Raw genomic sequence first — 11,387 nt, 5'->3', positions numbered from 1 at the left:
GAGCTGGTTCGCCTTATTTTCAGCCACCCCACACCCAGCTGGGTACTCCTGGATACAGGTGTGAAGATCTGTTCAGCATGGACGGGAGCAGCAATCCTCCTTCTCCCACCTCCTCATCCACTTCCTCTACAGTGACTACGACCCCTGCTGTGCCATCCTCTGCAGCAGTGAAGGCTGCCAGTTTGCTTTCTAGTGCCCTGCCTCCATTCATGCTCAATCGCAGCTTTGCTGGCATGGCCGGAATGCTGCCACCAGGCTTTCCCCTTTCTTACAGCCAGTCTCTGGCCAGTCTCTACGCAGGTACCATGCTTCCAGGTGGGCTCCCAGGATCTGCTGCCACTCCTGGGCCTGGTGGGGCCAGCTTCCTGCCCCAGTATCCCCCCGCTGCAGCCTCCACCTCTTCCTCATCTTCTCCTTCCTCTTTCTCCTCTTCAGCACAGTCAGATGGCCATTGTGGCCCTCTGGTGGTAAACGGCGGGAACGTCCGTAGCTCCAGCAGCTCTGATGATGATGTAGTTGAGGTGATGGGAAAGTGATGGCCTCATTATATCGTTCTTTGGGTAAGCTTGGTTTAATTAAAACATCGTTACAATGGGATGTCATCCTATTTGTCAGAGCACGGGCTTTGATTGGCCTATGAATGTGAGGGAAATACCTGAATGCAGTGAACTGGTGAGAAGTGAGTCCTTGCTAAAATGGTCATCTGCCTTGGAAGACAGTGCAAGTGAAGACTAAAAACTGACTGAAGTTGGAGCAACAGCTTTTGATGATGACGATCATACGACGAAACCTGAGGGAAAAAAAAAACTGAGGGGAAAAAAAAAAAAAAGAAGAAAATGGAAATAAGAAGACGTTGGGCTTCCAGGTTTGTTTGTATTTTTCAATAGTGGCATTGAAATACTAATCACTGGATTCAGCACTGCTGAGGGTAGAGCTGCAGTTACCACACTTGGCCATTAGTTGTCCTGTCAACTTATGAGATTCTAGTTCTGCAGCTCCATGAGATGTCAAAACAACTTTTTTGCATTTTTAAGCTAATTAAATGTTGGGATGTAATCATTAAAAAATGATGAGTAGTTGAGTTATAGCTAGTAGTCTGGTGTTAATATCGGTAATGGAAATTGTACCATTTGTCTCATGTCAAATGTTACTACTGAATATTTGAGAATGCTATGGGTAAAAGTCAATAATTCACTGCCAGGACAGGGGTATTGTACATCATCGATCTTAAGAAGAAGAAAAAAGCTATGGGTCATCTTGAAATATTGATGAAGCATTTGAGGTAAAACTCCAATGTAAGAATGTATTCCTAATCAAATGCCTTTGTGAACTAGGCCTTTTTGAAAAAAACATCAGACGTGGGAAGATCTGAGTTTTCCTTTTTTATTATGCGTGTACTCGATGTGATGTCTAATTTTATATTTTGAGAAAACAAAAGAGTTGCCTACAAAGAACCAGGTAAAAAGTAGAAAAATACTGTTAACGTGAGGTGTCCTCCTCGTAGCGGAGAACTAAAACAACAGTTTGCCTTTTTGCCTCCATCTTTCTGAATGTGAACTGTGAGAAAGGAGAGGTAAAGAGAGACGGAGAGTCACTACGACTCTCTGAATCTCACCCACAGTCTTACTGTAGCCTAGAGGAAAACAATGCAAAACACTCACTCAAGCCTATACATATGTACCCCAGAGGAAATAAGCTTGTAGCCCCAAATGTTTTTGCTGTTCCTTTACATGTTGTGTTTTTGTAGGTAACAAAAGGAATGTCTTTCTTCAAAGAACTGAGAAAATTGTAAAAACTGTGTTGCTTGGTTTGGTGGCTAGAACTAACGTGGATTACGTTTCTTTCTTTCACTGTCTCATCCAGTTACATGACCTGAGTTAAGACCAAATTGGTTTTTGACAGACAGAGAGGTGGGCTGTAGCTTTGCCAAACAAATAGAAAATAAAAATGCACAAAAACATTGGCGACCTGTGTGAAGGAGAAATGTGTCTAAAGAGACCAAATAAAGCTGTAAGTAATGAAACGTCCACCACAGCAACACACACTCAGCCACAGCCACAGCCACAGTCTGGGCCGACGTATCCACCGGTACATCAGCACGAGCCCACTGTTAACACTGTACTACACTGCACTGTTAAAGAGACACAAATCTGTACACCTGTTAAGTTATGAGAAAGAAATGCCTCATCATGTGACCAAGTTCTCTTTAGACCAACATTTGCAGTTCCGTATGCTCCTATTAATAATGAATTAGGTATTTATTGATGTAGAAAATCTCCAGAATGCCAAAAGGAGGAGCTTTAATAAAATAAAAATCACCCTCTCTGAACTAAATCAAAACTCTTTAAATATCAGTGAATCAAGGTCTGTCCTTTCATGTTTTTGTTCAGCATACGGCAGTTATTGGTTTACTTCTGTTTCATTTGTGTTCCTTTCTTTTTACAATGTTTAAATTTACCAAATTAATTTATTTATAACTCTGCATATTTATTCATTTTTATTTTTCTACAACTTTTTGTTCCGTTTTTGGTTCCTTTTCTTTGCGTGGTCATATTTCTATTGTTGTTACAACAGATTGTAAGATTCTTTGGTGGCTTTTTTGAATATGTATTATAAGTAAATGAGCCATTTGTGCGCATGTTAATCAAATCTGTTCAAATGGGTCTGTCCAATCACTCATTTAAAAAACGATGAAACCAAGTGCTTTTTTGTACGTTTTCTTGTTGTAGACCATATCACCTGAGACATCCGCATTGTCACGATGATGGAAAACTGACCGAGGGTTTTCCCTGAGTCGAACTTTTTGTTTGTAAGCTCAGTGGCTGCTGCGCTGTTGCTCTTTTACGTCACGGCTTGTACTTGAATTTACATATATTTATTTATACAAATTGATTCGGCCAGATGAGCTGAGCTGTTTGTCTGAATTCCATTTTGGCAGAGAGGATTATAGCTGCTGTCTTTGAGGAATGGCTCTGGTCAAAGCCTGTTGTGTAGTTTAATAGATAATGTGTATGACGTTAGATTAATTTACTCTGTTTTTGTTTTGTTTGTTTGTTTGTTTGTTTTTTTTGTTTGTTTTTTTTTTTGAAGTTTGTAAATAAAGAGAAACATGCTCAGAATACCACTTTGTTGAATTTACTTGTATATGTTAACATCTGTTTGAACAAAGCGCCTTGGTTCTACCCAAAACATATCAGCATGCACATAATAAAATACTGAATCTTTCATGAACATGAATAAATTTCATACACCAACCACTATAAAAATCAATACATCATAAATTTCACATTTACCAAAGAGTTGGAATGCTTATTAAAAATCTGGAATTCAGTGAGCACAGAAAGATGAAAAAAGCATGAACTCATCATAAAACCTAGTGAATGGTCACAGAGGCTCAGAGTGCTTTCTGGGAGAATATTGGCCTATATGGGCCCAATACATTTTAAAAGTAGATCAAAAATCTTACTAAAAGTTTAGAATTTAAGTAAATATACGTTTTCTGTTCCTACTGAGGCAGTGCTTCTTGGTGGAAGGTGCCATGTTGGATTACAACTGCTTTGTGTTCCTCCACTGCCAACAAAATTTAATATGCATTTTAGGATTGCTTACATCTGCATATTACAAGGTGGATGTGGTAAATAGGCATTGCAAAGTCACTTTATCGCAAAATATTTCTAAATCTCATACGGTGTTTGTTGAAGTACTCTGTATCGATGATGGAGTGGCTAGTAGCGATAGAACTCTGTTTCCCAGCATGCTCTTGTGTAGAACGTGACTATGCGTTTTCTTCTTTTTACTGACCGTTGATGGTAGTGGCGGAGGCAAAAAGGATTAAAATGTAATTTATAATTGACTGCAACAGATTGGGTTTAATCTATTTATCGGAGACATCAAATGATGGATTCTGAATCTATTTTTTCCATCCCTGAAAATTGCTGGAATTTTCGGTTTGACTGTGAAGCAACAGGAGTCGATGGATAATAAACCCGGAAGGTGGCAGTGATGCAACACTCAGGAGGCCAACTGTCGGTAAGAAGCCACAGAAGAAGTCGCTGCCAGACAGCGCAGCACAGTAGCCGAGTGCTAATGCTGTTTCTGAGAGGAGGAGGTGGTGGAGGCGAAGAAGAAGAAGGAGAAGCGATAACAGAAACGTCGCGCTGACCTGTGCTGGAAGCGGAAAGGAACAATGAAAGTCACAGGAGTAGTTCTGTGAATCTCCGACCGTCTCCGTGTTTGCTTTGTCAACGTGTGTAACATTGTTTTCGGAGGCCTGTTGCTAACTACGGGAAATCATTGGGCTGGCCCGGGAATAACCAACACCAAACAGGATCTCCGATGATTGAGTTTTTTCATCGTATTTGTCGGAACGAGTGAGCTTCTCCATTCACAAGCAGACGGAAGTTGTGCTGCTGCCGCAGCTGCTGCTTACTGTTCCCTGGCATAAATCAACGAAAGGCGAGAGGAGTGGAGTTTGACAGCTTGCTAACATTAGCTCCCCTTAATGTGTTTACAAGCTAAACCAGCTGAGATCTTCTGAAGAAGCTCCACTCCGGTGTACGGGCCGCTGGTAGTGTTGACATTTGTTCTTTTATTGTTGATTGTCGCTCTTATTGTCTACTGTCTGCCCGTCTTTAGCTCGACAACCCGATCAGAGGGTTTTCCAGCCAAGGTGATCACATCTGAAGTCTTATCGACTGCTGCGCAAAGTTTGTTATTACCTCACTGGGCTAGAAGAAGCAACAGCAGTCATTTATCTCCTCTGACCTTTCCCTGTTTTACTAAGAAAAACAGACACCGATTAAAACAAAATCCAAAGAGGTATTTCCTGAGTTTTAATGCCATTCTCACTGTCCAGTTCAGCTCACTGTCCCGGATGACGGCTAAAAGAGGGGTGTGGACTTCACTGTCACCATCGGGTGTCCCCCGTTCTGCTTTGTGTAATTAATCACTCATCAGCCTTCTTCAACTGCTGCACCCGAACTTACAGATCTACTTTTGAGCAGATCTGCTCCAAAATAAACCAGGGACCATCATGAATCGTTACCTTCCAGTGGCACGGCAGCACTTCCTGGCTGCTCTTGCCAGCACTAGTGTGGTGGTAAAGAGTATAAGTGCTGTGGTGGTTCTCCTCTATTTGCTGTCATGGCCTGTTGACACTCCGTATACACTGGGGGTGACACCAGGATTTCTTTTTCCACCCAATTTCTGGGTATGGACACTTGTGACCCACGGAGTGGTGGAGCAACATGTGTGGGGTGTAGCAGCCAACGTGGGGACAGTCCTGGCCTGTGGGCGCCTCCTGGAGCCTTTGTGGGGTGCTTTGGAACTTCTGATCTTTTTTGCAGTGGTAAATGTATCGGCAGGCATCCTGTCAGGACTGTCGTACCTCCTAACTTATGTGGCCACATTTGACCTGGGCTTCTTGTTTGGTGTGCGTGTCCATGGAGCAGCTGGGTTTCTCGGAGGTGTCCTGGTGGCACTGAAGCAAACCATGGGTGATACAACAGTGCTGAGAGTGCCACAGGTGAGGCTAACAATTTCTGTGCTGCATTCAGCACTTGTTTTTTTCACTTGGTATACTTTTCTTGTAAAGCCAGATGACAGCACAGTTAAACAGAGAATGTAGTATAACAAGAAACAACAGTGGAGTCACTAGTTTTGAGAACAGGACTGAAAACAAATATTTGCCTATACTAATTGTCAAATAATGGACAGATATAAAAAGCTTTGTTGAATGTTCCTTTTTAAATTTTTCCATATTACAAGATAATGTGTTTGAGACTGTTTTACAAGCACTGATTATTTAGGATGAAATTATTCTGTTTAGGGACTGTCATAGAAATGGACTGAACAAGTGTGTGTTGATGGTGATTAGTCATTAAGCAAACAATTGAAGGTGTTTTTCCTGCAGGTGTGATGACTTAATTTTATGATTGGACTGAAACAGTCAGGCATGATGACTGAGGCATTCAAAAAGTATTTAAAGCTACAGCATTGGATTAGTGTTGAAGTAGTAGCAAGTAGTAGTTGTAGTTTGTTACCCAACATTTAACCTTTGCCTGTTATGTACTGTATGTAGGAGAACACACATTAGCCTTCAGTCATTAGAAACAGAAGTAATTATTTATGTTCTTTTCCAGTCATTAAACATTTAACGCTCAAACATATGCCACAATAACTTCATGTTTAATCTTCCACCTTCACCATGGCGGTTTCTGTTTCTTCTTTCTTAGGTGAGACTCAAAGCAGCTCCAGCCTTGGTGCTTCTCCTCCTGGCCTTATTGCGCCTCTCTGGGCTGCTTGACAGCTCTGCCCCTCTGGCTGCGTACAGCTACGGTGCCCTTTCCGGCTGGGTCTACCTGCGCTTCTACCAGAGGCACAGCCGGGGTCGTGGCGACATGTCAGATCACTTTGCCTTTGCAAGTTTCTTCCCTGAGGCTCTTCAGCCGGTTGTGGGATTGCTGGCAGGGCTGGTCCACTCCGCCCTAGTAAAGATGAAGCTGTGCAGGAAGATGGTGAAGAGGTACGACGTCGGAGCACCCTCCTCCATCACTATCAGTCTGCCTGGGACAGACCCACAGGATGCAGAGAGGAGGAGGTGAGTCAGATCAGTTAAATACTATACACTAAATGATGTAGATAAATCAAGTCTACATCGTTGATGCATGTTTTGTTCAGATTAGCGCTGTCAAACGACCAATAGTTTTGATCTGTTTATCAGAGGATAGCTCTAGATGAATCATGATAGAAGTTTTAAATGATCTATTGTTCTTTTTTTTAATGCCAAGTACATTTACACACATTGGGAATTTGTCTTAGTGAATGGATGCACCCAATTGACTAAGAATGGAAAAAAGTAAAGCCTAAAATGTAAAAATGTTAGTGTTGTTCATTAATTGTTACTTTTATTGTTATTATTAAAGGGTAGCTCTCAATTAATCATGATTTATTTTGATCTTAATCAATCACGATTAATCATGCTAAATCAAATAATCACTCCTAAACATGAGAAAACATTGTTTATGTGGAGCGGTGGGATGGCCCTTGTACTTTTAAATCTGAATTAATGAGTGTTGCCTGGACAATAGTCTGTATGTATAGATGGGGGACAGGGTTCACTACTGATGTTTCCTTAGTGATACCATAGGAACAGATACACACCTCTCAGTTAAAGCGGTCAAGTTCTGACAACAATGAGAAAAAAACAAGGGAGACAAAGTACAAGTAAAACACAAGTCAAAATTGCTTTACTAATTTTGATACAAAGGGTTAAAATGACATTAACAGTACAGCATGTTGTTACACAGCTGTTACACAGTTGTTACATAGCTTCACCAGGAACTGATGCTGACCAACTGTCTCGTCCCTCTTTCCCAGACAACTGGCCCTCAAAGCGCTGAACGAGCGTCTAAAGCGTGTGGAGGACCAGAGTGCGTGGCCCAGCATGGACGACGAGGAAGATGATGACGAGGATGAGGTCAGAACTGATACACAGCCTCTGCTTTCGGGTGGGCGTGACCTCTCCTCCATGATGAGACCAGCGGGAGGATCCATGGGTGTCTCCGCGTCTTTGTCCTCGATGTCTCAGAGCAGCGGAGCGTCTTCAGCCGGTGGAGCACAACACCCAGAATCCAGCATTATCAGCTTTGAGGATGCACCTTCTAGATCCTAACCTTCAGAACGTCCTGAGGTGTGCGGACGATGTGCATTGTCACTGGCAGATGCCGGCAGTCGGTGTCCGTAGCCAGTATACTAATGTAATAAGTGATTAGGTATATGCTCCGTAACACACACACAAGTCTCTGAAGAGTTTAAACAACGCAGCAGTGTACCCACAACTCTTCTGTCGATTTCATTGTGAAGCCCAGAGATGTGGCACCTGTACAGTGCTGTCACTCCAGGTCCAGTTCTGGTAAACGAATTGCTCAACAACGCTTAGTTCTTCTCATGCATTCTGCAAACAAGGAAAGCTGTCCATACATTCTCTCTGGTCCATCTATATTTCTGACTTGGAACCCTGTCACATGCTTCATGTCGCTTTCTCTTGGTTTTCTAAGTAAATAACAACATGGGTGTACAATATTTGTTTTTTGTTTTTTTTTCACAGAGCAGCAGCAATCGTTTGCTGATTGACTGCTGAGAGAAGATTGTAAGAGACAAACACTCATGTTCTAAAATCGTTCTATTCTGGGTGAAAAGCAGACTTTTAGTGCTTAACATGAGAAAAGCATGTGGACCAGAGAAAGGAATCGGCTGCAGGGCTGACCTTTTGATGAACTCTATGTCCAAACTCAAAGTGCCAGGTGGAAGAAAAAGGAAAATCCAAACCAGGCTCATCTGCTGGCAGGTTTGTCAGTTGAACAGCAGAAGAACTGACTCTACCCATTGTTTTAATTCCTGAAGTTCTCACAGAGGAGCTGTTTTTCATTTTCCTCCTTAAGTCTGTTAACGACTGAAGAAAATCAACAAAACCAAGAAGCTCTGTGTCTGTGCATTAACAGAGAAACGTGTGATTGGTGTTGTTTTCAAACAGATGCTGGGATTACCTTTTGGATTACTCCTGGGTTTATTATTACATTTTTAACGATTCATTTTAAAACCTGTACCATGTTGCACTTCCACATAAGGGTGTAAACAACATGAATCAGAAATCACTCTCTAGTTAATCTGATTGCAGAGCAGTGAAGGATGTGTTTGTTGGGATTGTATTGGTCATTTGAAACCATTACAAATGCAGAAAGATGCTGTTGAAGGTTAGATGATAGCTTGGTTGGGTATGAGCAGACTTTTGTGTTTGTTTTTTTTTTTTTTTTTTTTTTTTTTTATTTAAAGAGTGAAATCACAGTGAGATGTTGACATAAAGATTGTGTTGCGTCACACACTGAGTCATGAAGATTGGTGATCGAATGGAAAGAAGATTCCAGCACTGATTTGTGCTGCAGGTTCCTGGGTCACATTTCTTGTATGGTTTTTTATGTGTAGAGAGTGGTAAACTGAGGGTGGTGGTGAGTGAATTCCTTGGGGTGTTAAAGGGTGCTTGAACTTCTTTTAAATATTCAAAATTATTATTCATAAACTCCTTGGAGACAGAAATATCAGTGAGAGATTTGTTTCAGTGACAGTCGCTGTACCATTCGCATTTGATTACGTTAGCAATCCATTCAGTGCAATCCCTATTTGTCTTTATTGATTAGGTCGGTCGCACCTAATAAATTACTATGGATGTTGCAATTAGAGTGGTTGCAAACTGACGTGTAAAGCTTTTTAAATTGTGATTATAAAGTTGGAAATGTCTTTACATTAATTGAAAATGTCCGGTTCGAAGGGAAGGAAACTGTCTGGTTTTGATGCACACATTAAATGGTTTAAAAATGGGATGTTGAAACCATCTTTCATCCTTTTAATGCTGATTAAGTCTTTGGTCTTTTTTTTCTGGTAGAAGAAACTCATTACATCCTGCTGCTGCCTGTCACTCTACAGGCGACTGCATTTGAAAGACAAATGTAGAAGATGATTTATGGTCTTTGTTATGGACAGGGATATTTAACAGATGATTTACTCACAGAGGACTGGGAAGCAGAATTTTCAGAAACCACAAAGTGATTGGTTTTAATTAAGACATTGACCATTACATGTTAAAGATGGATGTATTGTGGTTCAAATCCCTGTTCTAACTAACAACCTGTTACGTTTGTATGGGAGACAATCCAGGAGATGCCTTATAGATTATTTAATTTTGTAATGTGTAAGTGAGTGTTCAGTGACCACTGACGACAACATGACCAAAACCAGTTCAACTTCTGTAATTGAGTTAATACAGACTGGAGTATCAAATAAACCAAAACCCCTCCTGCTGTATACGTAAACTGCAATACTGTACTACTTAAATTACAACATGAATCTTAAGTTGTACAAATTCCAATTAAAAAAAAAGTTACTCAAATTTGTCTTCATGTTTGGAGATTGTTTTTAACCTAATGGCGTGTTGTTCTGGGAAAGTGAAAAGCCATAGTGTGATGAAAGTCTCTGTGTTTTGTCTTGTTCCGACTTCCTTTTTCTTTGTGTTTCTGTTGGCAGATGTATCAGTTTAAACATTAACAAATGGAACAAGACTGCCAATTACACATATTTCAAACTTTACTATAAAAAATGTTGAGATCCAGTCACATATCTCAGAGGTTTTAGTGCGGGCTTGGTTAATTGTGTTGAGGTCTATTTTTCTTTTAACACCCTTCTAGAAAAAAACAGTATATAAATAATAATGATGAGTCGGCATGCGCTCGAAAGCTAAATAGTTATTTGACCGGACAAACCATTTTCACCAGCAATCAGAATCTGTAGATAAACTTTGTGTTCAAAACAAGATCAAAACCAGATTTTTTTAAAATTTAATCTCCACACCTTCACAATGTCCCTGAATTTTCAAGAGTTGTATAATCCCTTATCACTCATGGATCACCAGTACTGTTACACTAGTTACAACTTTTTCCTCCTGTGCTGTGGCTGTTCCACACTTTTCTGTTTCAGTTCAACCTCACATGTTTCTTTACCCCTGTACAAAAAATAAAAATAAAAGTTGATTGTATAAAATAAGATTGTCTATTGATTTTATTGTTGTGATACTTGCTTTTCTGCACACATTTTTTAAAACTGTACTTTTAAACTTTCTGCACACATTTTTTAAAACTGTACATATCAGCAAATTTAGGAAGCATGTATACCCAGGCACATGTGGACTATTTTTCACTGGTAAATATTTTCATCCTGAAAATTTTATAATTATTCCCAAAGAATAAATATTGTTAAGAACCACATTACTATTAGACTTTAAATAATAGGAGGATAAATACAATTTTCTTTATTATGTGAGGAATTATCTGCACACCTTCCTAGCCAGGTGTCCTGTGTGCGCTTTGGCTGACATCAGAAACAGCTTCATTTTTAATGGGTACAGCTATGTTGAATTGTATTGTAACATTAGCCCACAAAATACTTTTTGTGTATTTACCCGAGATGACCACCAGGTGGTATAGTAAGTCCGGATGTAATTGTGACAGCAACTTTGGGTTCATCAAACTGTAAAAATGTTGAAATGGACAATTCTGTTATGATTAATTAAATCTAACTGTGGTAATAAATGAATAAAGAGATATCTACTAGTAAATGCATATTGATCGAGTAAATTATTTCCTTTTGTTATTTATTTGGAAAAGGGGAAACATTCCGCAAGATGACCAACTGAAGTGAACTTTAATGTGTTTATAGCTGTAAACCTTTACTATTCTAGTATTACACACTTGCATTCATTTCATTTCAAACTCATTGCTCTCGTCTCTGGTGCGTCGTGCCCGCGCAGGTGTGGCTCCCAGCTCGTGCATGTCACCCCT

At 40.3% G+C, this 11,387-nt stretch overlaps 2 protein-coding genes across 2 annotated transcripts in view; both read left to right on the top strand.

Annotated features, from left to right (window-relative positions):
* The window catches only part of LOC103385032 (helicase ARIP4-like), a 45,359-nt gene extending 44,552 nt beyond the window's left edge, over nt 1–807 (top strand). The window contains exon 24 of the mRNA XM_025059124.1: nt 4–807. Coding sequence (XP_024914892.1) covers nt 4–536 — 533 coding nt within the window. The 3' untranslated portion in view covers nt 537–807. The remainder of the gene's footprint in view (nt 1–3) is intronic.
* Nucleotides 808–3,642: 2,835 nt separating this feature from the next.
* Nucleotides 3,643–9,943, top strand: tmem115 (transmembrane protein 115). Its single transcript, XM_008318752.3, has 3 exons — nt 3,643–5,524; nt 6,234–6,598; nt 7,378–9,943. The coding sequence occupies exons 1-3, from the start codon at nt 5,033–5,035 to the stop codon at nt 7,670–7,672; spliced, it is 1,152 nt and encodes a 383-aa protein (XP_008316974.1). The 5' UTR covers nt 3,643–5,032; the 3' UTR covers nt 7,673–9,943.
* Nucleotides 9,944–11,387: the final 1,444 nt, after the last annotated feature.

The sequence above is a fragment of the Cynoglossus semilaevis genome, chromosome 10 (genome assembly GCF_000523025.1).
Source record: "Cynoglossus semilaevis isolate Cse_v1.0 chromosome 10, Cse_v1.0, whole genome shotgun sequence".
In the NCBI taxonomy this organism is placed as follows: Eukaryota; Metazoa; Chordata; class Actinopteri; order Pleuronectiformes; family Cynoglossidae; genus Cynoglossus; species Cynoglossus semilaevis.
The sequence above is the reverse complement of the archived record's forward strand: the minus strand, read 5'-3'. Positions and strand labels throughout refer to the sequence as shown.

Coding starts and splice junctions, on each gene's coding strand:
- tmem115 (XM_008318752.3), top strand. CDS start 5,033: ATGAATCGTTACCTTCCAGTGGCACGGCAGCACTTCCTGGCTGCTCTT. Junction 5,525..6,233: donor CAGTGCTGAGAGTGCCACAG/GTGAGGCTAACA, acceptor CTTCTTTCTTAG/GTGAGACTCAAAGCAGCTCC. Junction 6,599..7,377: donor CAGGATGCAGAGAGGAGGAG/GTGAGTCAGATC, acceptor CCTCTTTCCCAG/ACAACTGGCCCTCAAAGCGC.